Genomic DNA, 16,402 nt, shown 5'->3' with positions numbered 1-16,402 from the left:
CAGTCTATCTCTTTTATATCTACCAAGACGATCTCACAGATTTGCACCTTTTGACTTGCGCTCTCCCTGTCTCCTCCAAAGACTGACAATGTCCAAACCAACGATTGGATTCATCGGCCTGGGTGCTATGGGCTTCGGCATGGCGACTCATCTCGTCTCCCTAGGCCACCCTGTAACTGGATTCGACGTCTGGCCGCCCACGCTTGAGCGGTTCAAAGCGGCAGGAGGGGCGGTGGCCACCACCCCAGCTGACGCGGTGCGCGAATGCGCGTTCTGCATTTGCATGGTCGCGAGTGCCCCACAGGCGCAGAGCGCGCTGTTCGACGGTGATGCAGCAGCGATCAAAGGTATGTTCCTCTCCCTCTCGAGCGTCATTATACTAATCCCGCTGCAATAGCCCTCCCTAAAGGAGCCGCCCTCCTCCTGGCTTCCACCGTCTCCTCAGCATACGCGACCTCAGTCGCCTCCCAACTTGTCGACCTCAACCGCGCCGACGTGCAATTCATTGACTGTCCCGTCTCCGGCGGCACAGCACGCGCAGCTTCAGGCGAGCTGACTATCATGGCCGGTGGCACCTCCTCCGCCCTCGCACACGGGCACGAGCTCCTGCTCGAACTGACCGCGCCTGACAAGCTCTTCATCGTCGAAGGCGGCGTTGGTGCAGGAAGCAATATGAAGATGGTGCATCAGGTGCTTGCGGGAGTACACGTTACAGCTGCATGCGAGGCGCTTGGGTTTGCAGCTAGGCTCGGGCTGGACCCGGTCAAGGTGTATGAGACTGTGGTGGGGAAAGGACAGGAGGTGGATGGCTGGAGCTGGATGTTCGAGAATAGGATGCAGAGGGCGCTCAAGGAGGAGTACAAACCCGCTGCGAGCGCACTTACTATCCTGCTTAAGGATCTGGTGCGTTTCCTGCTCAGTTCGACACTCCGTTTCACAGGGCTAATATATGCGCATAGGGAATCATCACCTCCACCGGCCGGCTGACGCAGTTCCCCACCCCTCTCTCCTCCGTCACTGAACAGCTCTTTCTATCCGGCGTCTCCCTCGGCTGGGGACCAGACGACGACAGCTCCATGGTGCGGATGTACTTCCCCATACCGCTCTCCTCTGTCCAGTCCTCCAACTCGAGCCTCTCCGAGGTGCAGCGCACCCAGCTCGTGCTCGACCTCCTCAGCTCTATCCACCTGTGCGGCGCTGCTGAAGCGCTGGCATTCACGAGCCACCTCAAGCTGGATATGCAGCAGTATTTCACCCTCTGTGCCGATGCGGCCGGTGCGAGCTGGAGCTTCCGCACCCATGGCCCGGAGATGATCGCCCTCCTTTCTGCTACTTCCGCGCCTGCTGCAAGCACGGCCGTGTCGAAGCTTACGCTGGAGAAGAGGATCGAGCGGCTGGAATGGGTGCTGGTGGAGGCAAAGAATGTGGGATGCCCCCTCTACATGGGAGGGGAGGCGATGAGCCAGCTGAGCTTGGCGAGGCGGCGCCTGGGAGGGGAGGTCGATGAGGTCAAAGGCATTATCGATGGGTTTTGGGGAACTAAGTAGGAGGGTGATATGTGATTCTCCGGAAAAGAAAGCAATAGATACATATGCAAGACATTGGACTGGAAGATGGAGTTGCGACGGAAGTGGATTGCTGTCTCGCCCACTCGGTGCGACGCTGCTGGTCGTCGGCCCGGTTCGAAATGTATGCATTGTTAACCTATTGTTGTACCCTGAGTGTAACAATATTAATGTCGAATGACGCAATAATGTCCATCAAGCTTCTGCTGTCTATTGTGGAAGGGAATGACGCTTTATGTTTGTCACCTTCCTAACCAGTCCACACCATTTACATGTCGCAAAGTAATTCACGCTCTTTACGCAGAACAGCAGCGCGAACGGGTGGAAGACCTCTTTCGTGCTCCACGAGCTGGGTCTGTCCTACTCTCCCGTCTACCTCAGTCTATCCACCGACGTCAAGCAGCCCTAGTACACGGCATACAACCCCAACGGGCGCACGCCGTGTATCGTCGACGATGGGAATGACGACCTCGTCCTCTGGGAGTCGGATGCGATCTGCCTCTATCTGGTGGAGAGGTACGATAAAGAACACAGGATCTCTGCTGAAGGGGAGACGGACCGGTTCCTCCAGATGCAGTGGCTATTTTTCCAGGCGTCGGGACAGGGGCCGTATTTCGGACAGGCGGTGTGGTTCACACTTTTCCATCATGGAGATGTTCCGGGCGCGAGGGAGAGGTACCGGAACGAGGTCCTGCGGGTGTTGGGCGTATTGGAGAGTGTGCTGAGCACAAGAGAATGGTTCGTCATCCAACGTTGATATCGCACGGTCTGATGCCTCTGACCCGACTGGCTCGATCCAGGCTTGTGGCGAACAAGTGTACAATCGCCGACATCTCGTTCGTCCCATGGAACATCATCATGTCGACGGTAATCTTCCCGCCAGGCGAGTTCGACTTTCCGGAAAGGTTTCCATCGGTGTACAAGTGAGTGCCAGCACATTAGTCGCTACCGCGTATTAAGCTTGAGGAGATGGCACACAGCCATGATGAATCGTCCGGCCATCAAGGAGGTAGCGACGATCCAGACGGCGTTAAGGGAGAAAGAGGAAATGAATACATAGATGCGCGCTGTTCGTTAGAACAAGCAGGTTGCTGTGCGAACATCAGAGGCGTTGACTGGGCGCAGGTGCTAGTAGCCGGTGGAGAAGCGCCCATCGTTCTCGTCACCATCAATCGGTTTCCATAAAAGGATTGTTCAACAGTGCTGAATCATAGTTGGAGGAGTCAAAAGTGCATTCGCTGAATGCGTCGGGATACGCAATCGGCGTCATAATTCGTTCGGCTCCGGCATGATCCGGCCCGATCATCATGATGTCAGACCAATTAGCGAGTCGCTCCCGAAGTCCGTCCATACCGTACCTGTGGTTCACCGCAGAGGAGAGCTTAATATAATGACTGTGCGACTGCAGCGTATCTTCGTTGGCCCACATAATGTCCCCCCACAAGCACATCACGCTCTACACCAGTCCATTCTCGCCGAACGGTTGGAAGGTCGCGCTGGTCCTCGAGGAACTCGGTCTCAAATACGACAGCGTCTACCTAGATCTATTTAAGGAAGAACAGCTGGCACCGGAGTTTACGAAGCTCAATCCCAATCAGAAAGTTCCGGTCCTTATCGACCATTTGAACGACGACTTTGTTCTGTTCGAATCCAATGCAATCATTCTCTATCTGGTTGAGCAGTACGATCCGGACTACAAGATTTCGGCGCGAGGAAAGGAGAAGCAGCTCGTATCACAATGGCTATTTTCGCAAGCTTCCGGACAAGGACCCTCCTGTTGGCAACTCTTCTACTTCCATCAGTGTAGTCCAGAGAAGGACCTGAAGGCGCAGGAACGTTATAAAGATGAGATCCTACGTGTTCTGAGCGTGTTGAACAATGTGCTCAGCAAGCAAGCATGGTGAGCCCAATCGAGCGGCAAGAAGAGTTCCGCTGAACCGTTGTCCAATAGGCTCGTAGGAGGGCGGATGACCATCGCCGACATATCATTTGTACCGTGGAACATTGTGGCGTTCTCCTCCCTTGCTGCTCTTGGGGTTAAGGTACAAGATGAATTCCGTTCAGTGTACAGGTATGGAAGAATTAGATGCCAATGTAAACCAGCTGACACATGAAAGATGGCACACTGCGTTAACAGCACGCCCGGCTGTTAAGAAAGTCCTCGAGATCACCGCCACGCTGCAGAAGCCTTGATGCGTCGGAATAGGGATGATGTCTATATGGTAATACTTCGTATATATGTATTGTAATGTACAGTTGGAGCTTCCCGATATTATGATGTACTTGGTTTACGAAAGAGGCGTGTGCACGTGACATTTGATGCTTCCTGCCCGGAGGGTTCTATGGAAGCAATTCACATTCCGGCATGACGGAATCGATACTCGGCTCAGTTTTTGTTTTGGACCGAGACATAGATCTTATCCTCCAAATTTCGTCCATGCTTTGCAACCAATCCCCAACATCCTCAAAATTCGTCAGCAATGCTCTAAAAACTACTTCTTAGCACCTGGACATCCTCTTTCTTTTTCTCATGGCTAGGACTATGATCTCTTGGTAGCCCGCTTCTGGTCTATTGTCTTGATGTGATCGTCCGACTTGCCGTGGGCATCGTTCGGGTTTCCAATGAAACTGCAATCTCTCTCGTGGAAATGGGCTCTGTACGATTTGCAGTGATTACGAAGCTGTTTTTCCTGACAAAGCTTGTTGGACTCTGACACCACCACTGGTTTCCCTGGGAGCGGAAGATCAGTCTGTCGTCTAAGGAGGCGCGCGGGTCTTTGACAAAGCTACAACCCCTTAGTAAGAGGATCTGTCCACGATCACTAGCTATTCATGTAACTGGCATGTTCACGTCGTCAGCGTATAAATGGGAACGCCAGCGGACGCTCATTAGCTTTCCAGGACCCACGGATATCCCTTCGCTCTCCACATCCTCAGATCGTCTCTCTCAACATCATGTCTCACGGCAAGCAGTTCACCCTCTATACCCACGCGGCTGGTCCCAACGGCTGGAAGGTTGCATATCTCCTAGTTGAGCTCGGCCTCACCTATGAGCCGGTCTTCTTTGACTTCGCTAAGAAGGACCAGAAGAGCCCCGAGTACCTCAAGCTAAACCCGAACGGTCGCATTCCCGCAATCATCGATCACGGGAACAATGACTTCGTGCTCTGGGAGTCGAATGCTATTCTCCTCTACATTGTTGAGAAGTACGACAAGGAACATAAGTTCTCGGCCGTGACGGACGCCGATAAGGCGTACCAGAACCAGTGGCTCTCCTTTCAGGCATCGGGACAGGGCCCGTACTTTGGCCAGTTCACCTGGTTCCACTTTTATCATCCGGAGAAGGTGTCCAGTGCGGAGGAGAGGTATAAGGGCGAAACCGAACGTGTTTTCGGTGTTCTGGACGCTGTGCTCAGCAAGCAGGAATGGTCTGTCACGTTGCCTAGCCGGCTCGAACATGGATTCGATCATTCTACAGGCTTGTTGCTGGCAAGATGACCATCTCGGACATGTCATTCATCTCGTGGAATCTCGTTGCCTTCCAGGTAATCCTTGGTGACGACTATCCGTTCGCAGAGAAGTTCCCTGCTGTGTACAAGTACGTTCCACTTCATCCACACCATAGAATGTGCCCTGAATCATGCGCTAGGTGGCACAACGCTATGGCAGAACGCCCAGCTATCAAGGCGTGCATAGAGCAGCGGGCGTCCATGATGAGTCACTAGAAGGAAGAGGGCCCATGTATCTCGGAGATCAATACCAGTTCGACATGTGATTTGCGGGTGTTGTACTCGACAGCTCCCACTCACCAAAGCTGGGAACTTAACTTACGCCACGCAAGTCCTTGTGGCACTTTGATGACGTGCCTCCGGTACCTGCCAGAGGACTCCAGAGTTCCTGCATTGAACCCTGTGCTTCGTGTGATCAGAACATTGGATGGTTCCTGCCGGAAGGGTTTCATGTGAGCAATCTCATTTCGGCATAACCCAATTGATGCTCGGCTTTCACCGGCCCAGGTTTTTTCTTGGATGAATATTCCAAAATTCGTCCATGCTTTGCACCGAATCCCCAACATCATCAAAATCCGTCAGCAGTGCTCTAAATACGACTGCTTAGCACCAGCATAACACGTACTCTCTGATGACTCGGACTGCGATGATCCCCTTGGCAATCAGGTGTTGGACCATTGTCTTGATGTTCATCGCCCGACCTGCCCGCGGCATTGTTCGGGTTTTGAACCGGCTGTCCCGTCGGACGTTCTGCCAATGGCCCTGTCTGATTTCTACTGATTACGAAGCTGTCTTTTCTGGCAAAGTTGGGCTGCGTCTGACACCACCACTGGCTTCGCTGGAAGCGGAAGGTCAGTTTGTTCTCAAGAGATGCGCCCAGGCTGGTCAACAAAACTGCAATCCCAGAACGAGCTGCTCTACTAACTCACGATTCCAGGTTAGCAACGTAACTGGCATGTATAAAGGGGAACGCTAGCGAACGCTCATTAGCCTGCCAGTACTCACGGATATCTCTTCGCTCTCCACAACCTCAGATCGTCTCTCTCTACATCATGTCCCACGGCAAGCAGTTCACCCTCTACACCCACGTTCGCGGTCCCAATGGCTGGAAGGTCGCCTATCTCCTGGCTGATCTCGGGCTCACGTACGAATCTGTCTTCTTTGACTTCGCCAAGAAGGACCAGAAGAGCCCCGAGTTCCTCAAGTTGAACCCGAACGGTCGCATTCCTGCAATCATCGACCACGCAAACAACGACTTCGTGCTCTGGGAGTCGAATGCCATTCTCCTCTACATCGTCGAGAAGTACGACAAGGAGCACAAGTTCTCGGCCGTGACCGACGCCGATAAGGCGTACCAGGACCAGTGGCTCTTCTACCAGGCTTCGGGACAGGGTCCATACTTTGGCCAGTCCTTCTGGTTCCAATTCTATCACCAGGAGAAAGTGCCCAGTGCCATAGAGGTATAAGGGAGAGACGGAGCGTATTCTCGGTGTTCTGGAAGTTGTGCTCAGCAAGCAGGAATGGTTAGACACGTTGCTCTGCCCACCTCGGACACGAATTTGACCATTCTACAGGCTTGTTGCTGGCAAGATGACCATCTCCGATATCTCATTCATCCCATGGAACCACGGCGCCTTTACGGCAATCCTTGTTGACGACTATCCGATCGCGGAGAAGTTCCCCGCTGTGTACAAGTGAGTTCTGCTTGGCCTGCACCGCCGAACGCAGGCTGAATAATCTGTTAGGTGGCACAACGCCATGGTGGAACGCCCCGCTATCAAGGCATTGCTAGAGCAGCGGGCGTCCATGATGAGTCAGTAGAAGGAAGTGGGCACAGGTGTACCAGCGAGGCAAATAAAAGAATGACCAGTTTCACACGTGAATAGCGGGTGTCAATCAGTGGATGATCCCCGAGTTCTTGCATTGAACCCTGTGCTGCTTCTTCGTGTGATAACATCTGCCGGAAGGGATTTATGTAAGCAATCCACTGACGCCATCGATGGTCGGCTTCAACGGCCCGGGCTTTTCTTTCACCGAGACATGGCCCAAAATCCGTCCTTGCTTTGCACGCAATCTCCACCATCATCAAAATTCGTCAACAGTCCTCTAAATACGACCTAGCACCAGCTTACGCTCTGATGAGTCGGACTGCGATCCCCTTGGCAATCGGCTGTTGGACATTGTCTTGATGTTGATTGTCCGACCTGCCGAGGCATTGTTCGGGTTTCCGACGGTGGAACCTGCAATCTGTCCCGTCGAACCTTCTGGCAACGACCCTGCCTGATTTGTATTGATTACAGAGCTGTCTTGCCTGACAAAGTTGGGTTGAGTCTGACACCACCACTGGCTTCGCTGGAAGCGGAAGATCAGTTTGTCCTCAAGGGATGCGCCCGGGTCTTTCAACAAAACTGCAACACCCGAACGAGCTGATCTATTTATTCATGCTCCCTGGCTAGCAAAGTAGCTGGCATGTCCACGTCGTCAGTGTAAATGGGAATGCCAGCGGACGCTCATTAGCTTTCCAGTACCCACGGATATCCCTTCCCTCCCCACAACCTCAGATCGTCTCTTTCTACATCATGTCCCACGGCGAGCAGTTCACCCTCTATACCCACGTTGGTGGTCCCAACGGCTGGAAGGTCGCCTATCTCCTGGCTGAGCTCAGGCTTACTTATGAGTCGGTCTTCTTTGACTTCGCCAAGAAGGACCAGAAGAGCCCCGAGTTCCTCAAGCTGAACCCGAACGGTCGCATTCCCGCAATCATCGATCACGGGAACAATGACTTCGTGCTTTGGGAGTCGAACGCCATCCTCCTCTACATTGTCGAGAAGTACGACAAGGAGCACAAGTTCTCGGCTGTGACCGACGCCGATAAAGCGTACCAGAACCAGTGGCTCTTCTTCCAGGCATCAGGGCAGGGACCGTATTTTGGCCAGTTCTTCTGGTTCCAATTCTATCACCAGGAGAAGGTGCCCAGTGCGGTGGAGAGGTATAAGGGTGAGACGGAACGTGTTCTCGGTGTTCTAGAATCTGTGCTCAGCAAGCAGGAATGGTAAGTCACTCGCATAAGCTACCTCGGACATCAGTTTGATCATTACACAGGCTTGTTGCTGGCAAGATGACCATCTCCGATATCTCTTTCATCTCATGGAACAACGGCGCCTTCAAGGCAATCCTTGGCGATGACTATCCGATTGCGGAGAAGTACCCCGCTGTGTATAAGTGAGCTCTGCTGTAGTCGGCACCGACAAACACAGGTTGAATGACTTTTTAGGTGGCACAACGCCATGACGGAACGCCCCGCTATCAAGGCATGCATAGAGCAGCGGACGTCCATGATGAGTCACTAGAAGGAAGTGGGCAGCGGTGTACCAGAGAGATAAATAAATGAATGACCAATTTCACACGTGAGTCGCGGGTGTCAATCAGTGGATGGTCCCCATCCGGCCATATCGCCCAACAACCGCCAATTGCCATCATCGAGAGGAAGATTGAAAGCCGATTCTATTTCCCTGATGAGTGCCTAAACCAAAAGTAACTTCCGTACTTCTAGCCCATCCCATGGTGGGAAGGACGATTGCCCTAGATGCTCTGCATCTCCCGCCGTCCCATAACCCCATTATCCCACCCAATGTTCTAACTGCTCATAACAGCCAAACAGCTCTCCAGCACATCCATCGCATGTTCCACATCCTTCAGTGCGATATTCAAACTGGGGACAAACCTGACCGCGTCCTTCCCAGCTGAGAGGAAGAGTACTCCCCTCTCCCGAGCCATCTTCACCAGCTTGGCCGCATCTTCAGGCTTGTGGAAACCTACACCGCGGATGGCACCCCGCCCTCGGACGGAGGAGACTACTGAGGGGAAGTAGCCGGCAAGGGAGGAGAGACGCGTGTCTAGGGTCGTTGTGACGAGGGCGAGGTGCTCGAGAAACGAGGGTGTGGATAGACGAGTGAGAACGTAGTGCGCTAAGCGGGCGGCAAGGACGTTCCCGCCAAAGGTTGTTCCGTGTGACTGGAGAGGGCATCATGCGTTAGCGTCGAAAGGATGAACAGGTACGTAAGGAACATACCCCGACGGTGACGGCCTTTGCGATTTCATCCTTGACAAGAATTGCCCCGATGGGGTAACCATTGCCGAGGGCTTTAGCCATGGTGATTACGTTTGGGTGCGCGGTGGTGGGGTAGCGCGAATGGGCCCACATCGTGCCAGTCCGGTAGAGGCCACACTATCCCACAATGTCAGTATATGACCCAAACACAGCAAGTAACACGGTGGAAGAAGTCACTGAAAACACAAGCCACACACCTGAATCTCGTCATAGATCAATACCGCGCCAACCTCGTCACATCTCTTCCTGATAGCTTTCAACCAGGCAATATCGCATTCAAATATGCCTCCCTCTCCCTGGATTGGCTCTAGGATAACTCCACAATGATCCTCCGTGATAAACTTCACCGAGCTCATATCGTTCAGCTTGCCCATGTCGAACCCAGGTACAAGGGGTCCGAACGGCTTCTGGTACTTCGGGTTAGTGGTAGCGCTGAGCGCACCCATAGACCGGCCGTGGAAGGCGTTCTCGAAGCACAAGAACCGGGTCTTAGTGCTCTCTTCCCAGGGCTTGCCCGTCTTGCGCGCCCACAGCTCCTTCCCATATTTTCGGGCGAACTTGAGTGCGCCTTCGTTCGCCTCTGTACCGGAGTTGCTGATGAACACTTTTGCGCCTGTCGGAGAAGGGGCAGGTAGGTCCTCAGGCTCGGGCTCGGTGTATGTCCGAGAGAACAGGTGCGGTCCGCTGTCTCGCTGGTAAAAGGTGTACGAGTCGTCTGGTGCGTACCCGAGCCCGCCTTCCTTCCGCGTCAACCCCACTAAGAGACTAGCGAGTTCCCCAACCCACTCGTTCCAGTAGACGTTGCTTGCGTGCGCAAGGCTCCCCACTTGGTCCGCCATCACCTGGATGAAACCTGAATCCGAATGGCCAAGGGCATTCACAGCGATTCCAGCGGAGAAGTCGAGGTACTCGCGCGTAGGGTGGGAGGTGAAGAGGTGCGATCCTCGTCCAGAGGTGAAGATGAGAGGTGGACGGGCATAGGTATTCGCTGTGCAGGACTCGAGTCGGTGAAGTTGGCGCTGGATTGCTGGGTCGAGCGAAGCAGGATCCTCAGGGTGGGTGACGTCGGTGTATTTCGTGCAGGGCTAGGACAGTGTAAGATGGTAATAAGAGGAAGGATTAGGTGTATGCGTACTCCAGACGAGGAGGAGGATGCGCGCACAGAGAGGCGTGCGAGGGTAGATGTGAGCGCTCGAGAGCGATAGGCAGCGAGTGCAGACTGCCTGTACATCCTGAGCTGTGTGATCCTAGGAATAGATAACGACCCAGAGCAATCTTGGTCGCCTTTTATGTTGTCAAGAAGAGCAGAAGGAGGAGATTGTGGTCGACGACGGACGAGTGAAGTACTCGCTGTCTGTCAGTGATGTACCGTTCACCGTCCAATCCCGTTTCAATTGTTGGCGGTTCAGCGGACATCAATAAATATTCCTTTTCAGGTAACCCTCCCTGACACATCTCCGGCTTCGGCTCCGAAGAGTGAGTCAGATCGTGTGCCGTGTTTACATAAGAAGGATGCCGAAGAAGGAAAGAAGAGGGCGCGTTGGTTGCCAAGAATGGATGTGTGTGGGGGAGGGATGTGTCGCCGAGGAAGCTGCCGACCTCCAAGCCTGTCCGACAACTAGCGCATAAGCTAAAGGTCAACCTCCCCCTTTCCTGCGCTACGCCTCTGGTTTCTCCCTTACCACCAACCAGCTCATCGAACGATGTCCGACACCGAGACTGATCATTCTCATAAGCATGGGCACTCCCACTTCAGGCAACGTCTGGAGCACGACCTTGGACAGGCGCGTCTGCGTACTGCCAACAAGGTCAATATTGTCTCCAAGATCGCACACCATGCGATCCAGGAGATAAAGGGAAAGTGGTGCGCTACCCTCCCATCCGCTCTCTAAACCATCATGAATCTCACGGGTCACGCGTAGGAACCCGAACCACAGACACGACGAGGACTGGGAGAAGGAAGACGATAGAATCAGGGATGAAATTCGTGCCCAGCATCGATTCCGCTCATTCGCGGTCGATAGATGGCATAACAGCGTCAAGTGGTGCGTGCATCCCACGCCAGCCACGTCGTACCGAACGCGATTGACACGGTACATAGGCACATCGACGGTCATGACTACTTCTATGCCCTCTCGGAGCTGCTGGACAGCGCCCGCTCCCACATCTTCATCCTAGACTGGTGGCTCTCACCCGAACTCTACCTCCGGCGTCCTCCTGCTGCGCACCCGGAATGGAGACTCGACCGTCTCCTAGCACGCAAGGCGGCCGAAGGCGTGCGCATATACGTTGTCGTGTACAAAGAGGTGACGCAGACGATGAGCATGAGCTCGAGTCATACGAAGCACGCGCTCGAGGATCTGCACGAGAACATCGCGGTCATGAGACATCCGGACCATATTGGCACTGTGGATGATATCGAGTTCTGGAGTCACCATGAGAAGGTCGTTGTGGTGGATAACTTGAGGGCGGCGGTGGGAGGGCTAGATGCCTGCTTTGGGAGATGGGATACTCATAACCAGTATGTGCCCATCATTGCCCGCATATATGAGCTCAACTGGCTTCCCTCGCAGCCCGATGGCCGACATACACCCCACCGCGTCCGCACACACCCTCTTCCCAGGACAAGACTACAACAACGCCCGGATACTCGACTTCCAGTCCGTCCAACAGTACACCTCCAACTTCGTCTCCCTGCTCACCACGCCCCGTATGCCATGGCACGACGTGCACCTGACCTTCTCCGGCCCGGCAGTGCTCGACGTTGTCCAGCATTTCGTCGAGCGGTGGAACGAGATTCGCCACCGGAAGTACCATCATGATCATCGATATGACATCCTCGCCTTTCCCCATACGCCGGAAGACGGTCCGAACGAGCCTATCGTCCGTCATCCGCATCGGGAGGCGTTCCATGAACTGGGAAGGAAGTTCAAGCAGCGCTGGCTGGGTCCCGAAGCGCCGCCCGATAATGTGGACGGGCACTCGCCGGTCGGGACGTGTAGGATGCAGGTTGGGAGGAGCGTGAGTGATTGGAGCCATGGTGTGCTTACGGAGCATAGCATACAGAATGCTTGTGGGTTGCCCTTTTCTCGCCAAGGCGCAACGGGTCTGATGTTATATATGTGTAGACATCCAACTTATCCAAGAGGCGAATCATTTTATCTACATTGGTGAGCAACTGTCATCCTATCTCCTTCCTTCCGCTAAACAGGGATATCAGAGAACCAGTTCTTGTGCGTTGAAGGAGCCTCGATTGGACAAACCACTGACTCCTCCCAGCGTCTCGAACACAGTCGAAGAAGGCCCCGTACAGAACCAGATCGCCCGTGCTCTCGTCGACCGCATCGTACTCGCCGCAAAAGCCGGGCGCAAGTTCAAGGTGATGGTCGTCATCCCCGAACTACCCGGTTTTTCGGGAAACATCAACGAGCAATCAGCGCTGAAGAACATCCTTGGTGCCACATACCGTACTATCAACAGGGGCGGTCACTCGATCTATGAGGAGATCCGGAAGGCAGGTTATGATCCGTGAGCTCATTAGCATCCTGCGACGAGCCCAGCATGTTGACAACGAGTGCAAGGATGGAGTATATCCGGTTCTACCACTTGCGCGGGTATGACCGTATCGCAGCGCCCAAGTCTTTCCTCCAGGAGATGGAACAAAAGTCCGGCGTGACATTCCGCGAAGCGCAGGCAGCACTAGCACGTATATGGACGGGCGACTCGCACCCTCCAGAGCTATCGAATGTCACCATCGCTGTACCTAAAGCGGACACTGGGGATACTGCTAACCTAGGGACGACGCAGCAGAATGTAGAGCCCGTGCAGGTGAAAGCACCCAAGACGGTTGAAGAGGCCAGGGAGATCTTGAAGAAATTTGAGAGTGCGGCGCGCATGCCGCTAGAGACGGTCGTCTCGGACTCGGTCGCACAGCATGCGTTGCAGGATAGGACGGAACTGAAAGACGAGAAGTGGCTTGGGACGGAAGAAGAGGAGAAGAGCTGGTGCGTCTCCTTAAGGGCCAAAAAGCTGCATTGTTTGACAAGTCACAGCTATGTCACTGAAGAGGTGTATATCCACTCAAAGCTCATGATCGTCGATGACGTTCGTGTGATTGTATGTTTCCCGTTTGGCATCACTGTCCTACTCTGATGTGGGCCGACCAGATTGGGAGCGCGAACTTCAATGACCGTTCGCAGCGAGGAGACGGTGATTCGGAGATTGCGGTGATCGTAGAGGACACGGATATGTTCAAGTCGACGATGGACGGTCACCCCGTGAGTGATCTTCGTTCTTATGCGAGGTTTTACCAACACCGACCCAGCATATGGTTGCCCGTTTTGCAACCACTCTGCGGCGCAAGCTCTTCCGAGAGCATCTCGGCCTTATCCGACCACAGAACTGTCCTCCGGAAGGGGACGAGCCCGTGACAAGCTTCATGCGGCCAGCGCCTATCCCTCTCGAGAACGAGCTAGGACAGCCCGAAGATGACCTCGTTGCCGACCCTCTTTCAGACGCCTTCCAGCATCTTTGGACGAATACTGCCAAGATCAATCGAGGTGTTTTCACGGAGATCTTCAGAACTGTTCCGAGTGACATGGTGCGGAATTGGGAGGCGTACAAGGTACTTCTCTTATACTTCTCTGATGATCCCGTTGCCAATATATGCGCAGACGTTCGTACCTCAGACCTTGCCTGGTCATGTCGCGCCAGACGTCACGTTAGAACAACTCAAGACGCGACTCTCACGTGAGTTGCTAAGCCAATCCAAAATAAAACTTACTGATATTGTTTTACAGAGGTTCGTGGACACGTGGTCGACTGCCCTCTGGACTTCCTCATTGAGGAGAGCGAACTGATATCCGGGTCTCAATGGAGCAGCTATAACCCCTTGATGGCTCTCTATCTATGAAAACCATGTCTGGTATCATCCTATGCGGCAGTCATCGTATTCGGCAATTCGCTCTCTATTTGAGGTTGATTACACAACAACGAAGATAGATCAACCGTCCGCTGGCATAGGACTCGGACTAATAGCCAGATGAGAGGGACGAGAAATCAGCAGGGACTAGGACTCTGGCGAGGCACTCGACTTCATTAACCTGGGGTTGTGCGTCGCGTTTGAGTTGAGACAATATGTGTATTGTCATGTTTGTGCATTGAAAAACAGTCATGACGTATCCTACACTGGGTCGTCCTCTTCATGACACCTTATCCCAGTGAGACGGTTCTCTCACGATCCACCCCTTTGATCGCAGGGCGAGAAATCATGGCGGTATGCCACCTGGATGCGTTATCAGAGCATAATCAGACAAGTCAGCATCTCTTGTCTTACTTGTACACGGCGGGGAACATCTTCCTCGAATAGTCCAGTCCGAGAATATTGGTGAATGTCTGGTCATTTGCAGCTATGAATGAGATGTCGGCGATAGTAATCTTGCCACCAACAAGCCTAATGGTGTTTCAGAATGTTCTCCTTGGACATGGCAAAGAAGAGGACTAACCACTCCTGCTTGCTGAGGACACTTTCAAGCACACCCATAATATGTTCCGTTTCTTTCTTATATCTTTCAATAGCTTGAGGCACCTTTTCGTCTGGTGTATATTTAGCGAACCAAGCCCATTGTCCGGTGTAGGCGTCATGACCAGAAGCCTGGAATAACAGCCACTGGTCCTGTATTGCCTGATCGACATTTGTATCGGCCGACAGACGATGCTCTTTGTCGTATTGATCAACCAGATACATCAGTATTGCGTTCGATTCCCACAGCGAAAAGTCGTTATTTCCATGGTCTATGAGAGCAGGGATGCGACCATTAGGATTGAGCTTCAAGAACTCGGGCGTCCTGTGCTCGTTCTTGAAGTAATCGAGGAAAATCATTTCGTACGTGAGCCCCAGCTCGCTGAGCACGTGGGCAACCTTCCAACCATTCGTGGTCGGGCCAGGGAAAGCATAGAGCGTAAACTGCTTACCGTGTGACATCGTTCGGCCGGGGAAGAGTGGTTGATATGGGTGTGGGTCGTGGGGTGAGTTGAGAGGTTGGAATCTCGATGGTGAGACACTTCTCTCGCACTCCGAATCATCCCGGTCAAGGCTCTCGAGATGTCATATACACATCGCACTGCCCATATACTGGTGTCACAAAGGTTGGGCCGGACCGCATCCACGTGACATCATGTAGAATCACATACATACGCGGTACAAAAGCTATCAACCGTTGTATTGTTGGGAGGAAGGGTTATTTATTCCCCTGTTCGAGGGGATTCATACGACGGTCACGCCGACTTCAGCAGCTCGGCTCTCTTCTCCATGTTCGTTTTGACGGCGGGATGAGACATCATAGCGGTATGCCATCTAATGGATTGTAGGATCTGCAAGTGACTATATGGGAAACGACTTACTTGAACATAGCAGGAAAAGTTTCTCCGAGAGGGTAATCGGGACCCAGAATCCTGTGGAACGCAAGATCATTCCATGGGATAAATGAGATATCCGCAATGGTCATTTTGTCACCAACAAGCCTGTCGCAGGTGGTGAGCACTCCAAATGTCTTCACGAGCATCAGCCTTTACCATTTCTGCCCGGTGAGAACTGTGTCGAGCACAGAAAGAACACGCTCCGTTTCCTTCTTGTACCTCTCGATTGCGAGAGGGATTTTCTCAGGCGCAGATACGAACCAAGCCCACTGTCCGTAGTAAGGGCCTTGTCCGGAAGCCTGGAAGAAAAGCCACTGGTCTTGCAGTGCCTTGTCGGCATCTGTGAAGGCCGAAATATTGTGCCCCTTGTCATAACGATGGACCAAGTACAGCAAGATTGCGTTCGACTCCCAGAGAACAAAATCGTTATTCGCGTGGTCGACGAGGGCAGGGATACGGCCGTTGGGGTTGTACTTCACAAACTCGGGCGCCTTGTGTTCCTTCTTGTCGAAATCGAGGTAAATCATCTCATACTCCAGCCCCAGCTCGCTCAGAACAATCGCAACCTTGTATCCATTCACAGCCGTGCGGTGCGCGTAGAGTGTGAACTGCTTTCCGTGGGACATTGCTGTGAGAAGTGTTGATAGTTGCTTCGAGGTAGTTTGCGAACTCGAGTGAAAGTGGGGCGAGGTAATGTCGACCATCGCTATCCGGTATCTTTTATACTCTGAACCGTCCTGTTCTCTGCTATTATTGCCTGGGTGAATGTGTGCGTTCGGCTTGGCACTATCCTCATTTCC

General features: G+C 53.3%; 8 protein-coding genes across 8 annotated transcripts; 5 read left to right on the top strand and 3 right to left on the bottom strand.

Moving 5' to 3' along the window:
- Window positions 1-16: 16 nt before the first annotated feature.
- Window positions 17-1,605, top strand: DACRYDRAFT_97085 (uncharacterized protein). The gene is made up of 3 exons (XM_040777421.1): window positions 17-347; window positions 398-903; window positions 960-1,605. The coding sequence occupies exons 1-3, from the start codon at window positions 89-91 to the stop codon at window positions 1,545-1,547; spliced, it is 1,353 nt and encodes a 450-aa protein (XP_040624576.1). The 5' UTR covers window positions 17-88; the 3' UTR covers window positions 1,548-1,605.
- Window positions 1,606-2,995: 1,390 nt separating this feature from the next.
- On the top strand, window positions 2,996-3,858 carry DACRYDRAFT_102359 (glutathione S-transferase C-terminal-like protein; the record flags this gene model as incomplete). The annotated part of the gene is made up of 3 exons (XM_040767628.1): window positions 2,996-3,465; window positions 3,517-3,636; window positions 3,683-3,858. 3 exons carry the CDS (start codon window positions 2,996-2,998, stop codon window positions 3,756-3,758), a joined length of 666 nt encoding a protein of 221 aa, XP_040624575.1. The 3' UTR covers window positions 3,759-3,858.
- Window positions 3,859-4,035: 177 nt separating this feature from the next.
- Window positions 4,036-6,936, top strand: DACRYDRAFT_25032 (glutathione S-transferase C-terminal-like protein). The gene is made up of 6 exons (XM_040773974.1): window positions 4,036-4,993; window positions 5,044-5,163; window positions 5,215-5,954; window positions 6,012-6,597; window positions 6,649-6,768; window positions 6,820-6,936. The coding sequence occupies exons 1-3, from the start codon at window positions 4,521-4,523 to the stop codon at window positions 5,288-5,290; spliced, it is 669 nt and encodes a 222-aa protein (XP_040624574.1). The 5' UTR covers window positions 4,036-4,520; the 3' UTR covers window positions 5,291-5,954; window positions 6,012-6,597; window positions 6,649-6,768; window positions 6,820-6,936.
- A 669-nt stretch (window positions 6,937-7,605) lies between these two features.
- Window positions 7,606-8,468, top strand: DACRYDRAFT_25028 (glutathione S-transferase C-terminal-like protein). The gene is made up of 3 exons (XM_040773973.1): window positions 7,606-8,126; window positions 8,177-8,296; window positions 8,349-8,468. Exons 1-3 carry the CDS (start codon window positions 7,654-7,656, stop codon window positions 8,422-8,424), a joined length of 669 nt encoding a protein of 222 aa, XP_040624573.1. The 5' UTR covers window positions 7,606-7,653; the 3' UTR covers window positions 8,425-8,468.
- Window positions 8,469-8,710: 242 nt separating this feature from the next.
- Window positions 8,711-10,416, bottom strand: DACRYDRAFT_111718 (PLP-dependent transferase; the record flags this gene model as incomplete). The annotated part of the gene is made up of 4 exons (XM_040769282.1): window positions 8,711-9,088; window positions 9,147-9,302; window positions 9,383-10,270; window positions 10,321-10,416. The coding sequence occupies 4 exons, from the start codon at window positions 10,414-10,416 to the stop codon at window positions 8,711-8,713; spliced, it is 1,518 nt and encodes a 505-aa protein (XP_040624572.1).
- Window positions 10,417-10,778: 362 nt separating this feature from the next.
- On the top strand, window positions 10,779-14,097 carry DACRYDRAFT_119333 (phospholipase D; the record flags this gene model as incomplete). The annotated part of the gene is made up of 13 exons (XM_040770768.1): window positions 10,779-11,049; window positions 11,108-11,230; window positions 11,287-11,706; window positions 11,759-12,258; window positions 12,314-12,355; window positions 12,406-12,418; window positions 12,465-12,713; window positions 12,767-13,189; window positions 13,238-13,301; window positions 13,352-13,462; window positions 13,510-13,809; window positions 13,859-13,934; window positions 13,985-14,097. Exons 1-13 carry the CDS (start codon window positions 10,889-10,891, stop codon window positions 14,095-14,097), a joined length of 2,595 nt encoding a protein of 864 aa, XP_040624571.1. The 5' UTR covers window positions 10,779-10,888.
- A 299-nt stretch (window positions 14,098-14,396) lies between these two features.
- DACRYDRAFT_111716 (glutathione S-transferase C-terminal-like protein) lies at window positions 14,397-15,168 on the bottom strand (the record flags this gene model as incomplete). Its single annotated transcript, XM_040769281.1, has 3 exons — window positions 14,397-14,469; window positions 14,521-14,637; window positions 14,690-15,168. 3 exons carry the CDS (start codon window positions 15,166-15,168, stop codon window positions 14,397-14,399), a joined length of 669 nt encoding a protein of 222 aa, XP_040624570.1.
- Window positions 15,169-15,461: 293 nt separating this feature from the next.
- Window positions 15,462-16,228, bottom strand: DACRYDRAFT_58812 (glutathione S-transferase C-terminal-like protein; the record flags this gene model as incomplete). Its single annotated transcript, XM_040775518.1, has 3 exons — window positions 15,462-15,540; window positions 15,588-15,707; window positions 15,759-16,228. The coding sequence occupies 3 exons, from the start codon at window positions 16,226-16,228 to the stop codon at window positions 15,462-15,464; spliced, it is 669 nt and encodes a 222-aa protein (XP_040624569.1).
- Window positions 16,229-16,402: the final 174 nt, after the last annotated feature.

Source organism: Dacryopinax primogenitus, assembly GCF_000292625.1.
Source record: "Dacryopinax primogenitus strain DJM-731 SS1 chromosome Unknown DACRYscaffold_22, whole genome shotgun sequence".
NCBI classification, from domain to species: domain Eukaryota; kingdom Fungi; phylum Basidiomycota; class Dacrymycetes; order Dacrymycetales; family Dacrymycetaceae; genus Dacryopinax; species Dacryopinax primogenitus.
The sequence above is the reverse complement of the archived record's forward strand: the minus strand, read 5'-3'. Positions and strand labels throughout refer to the sequence as shown.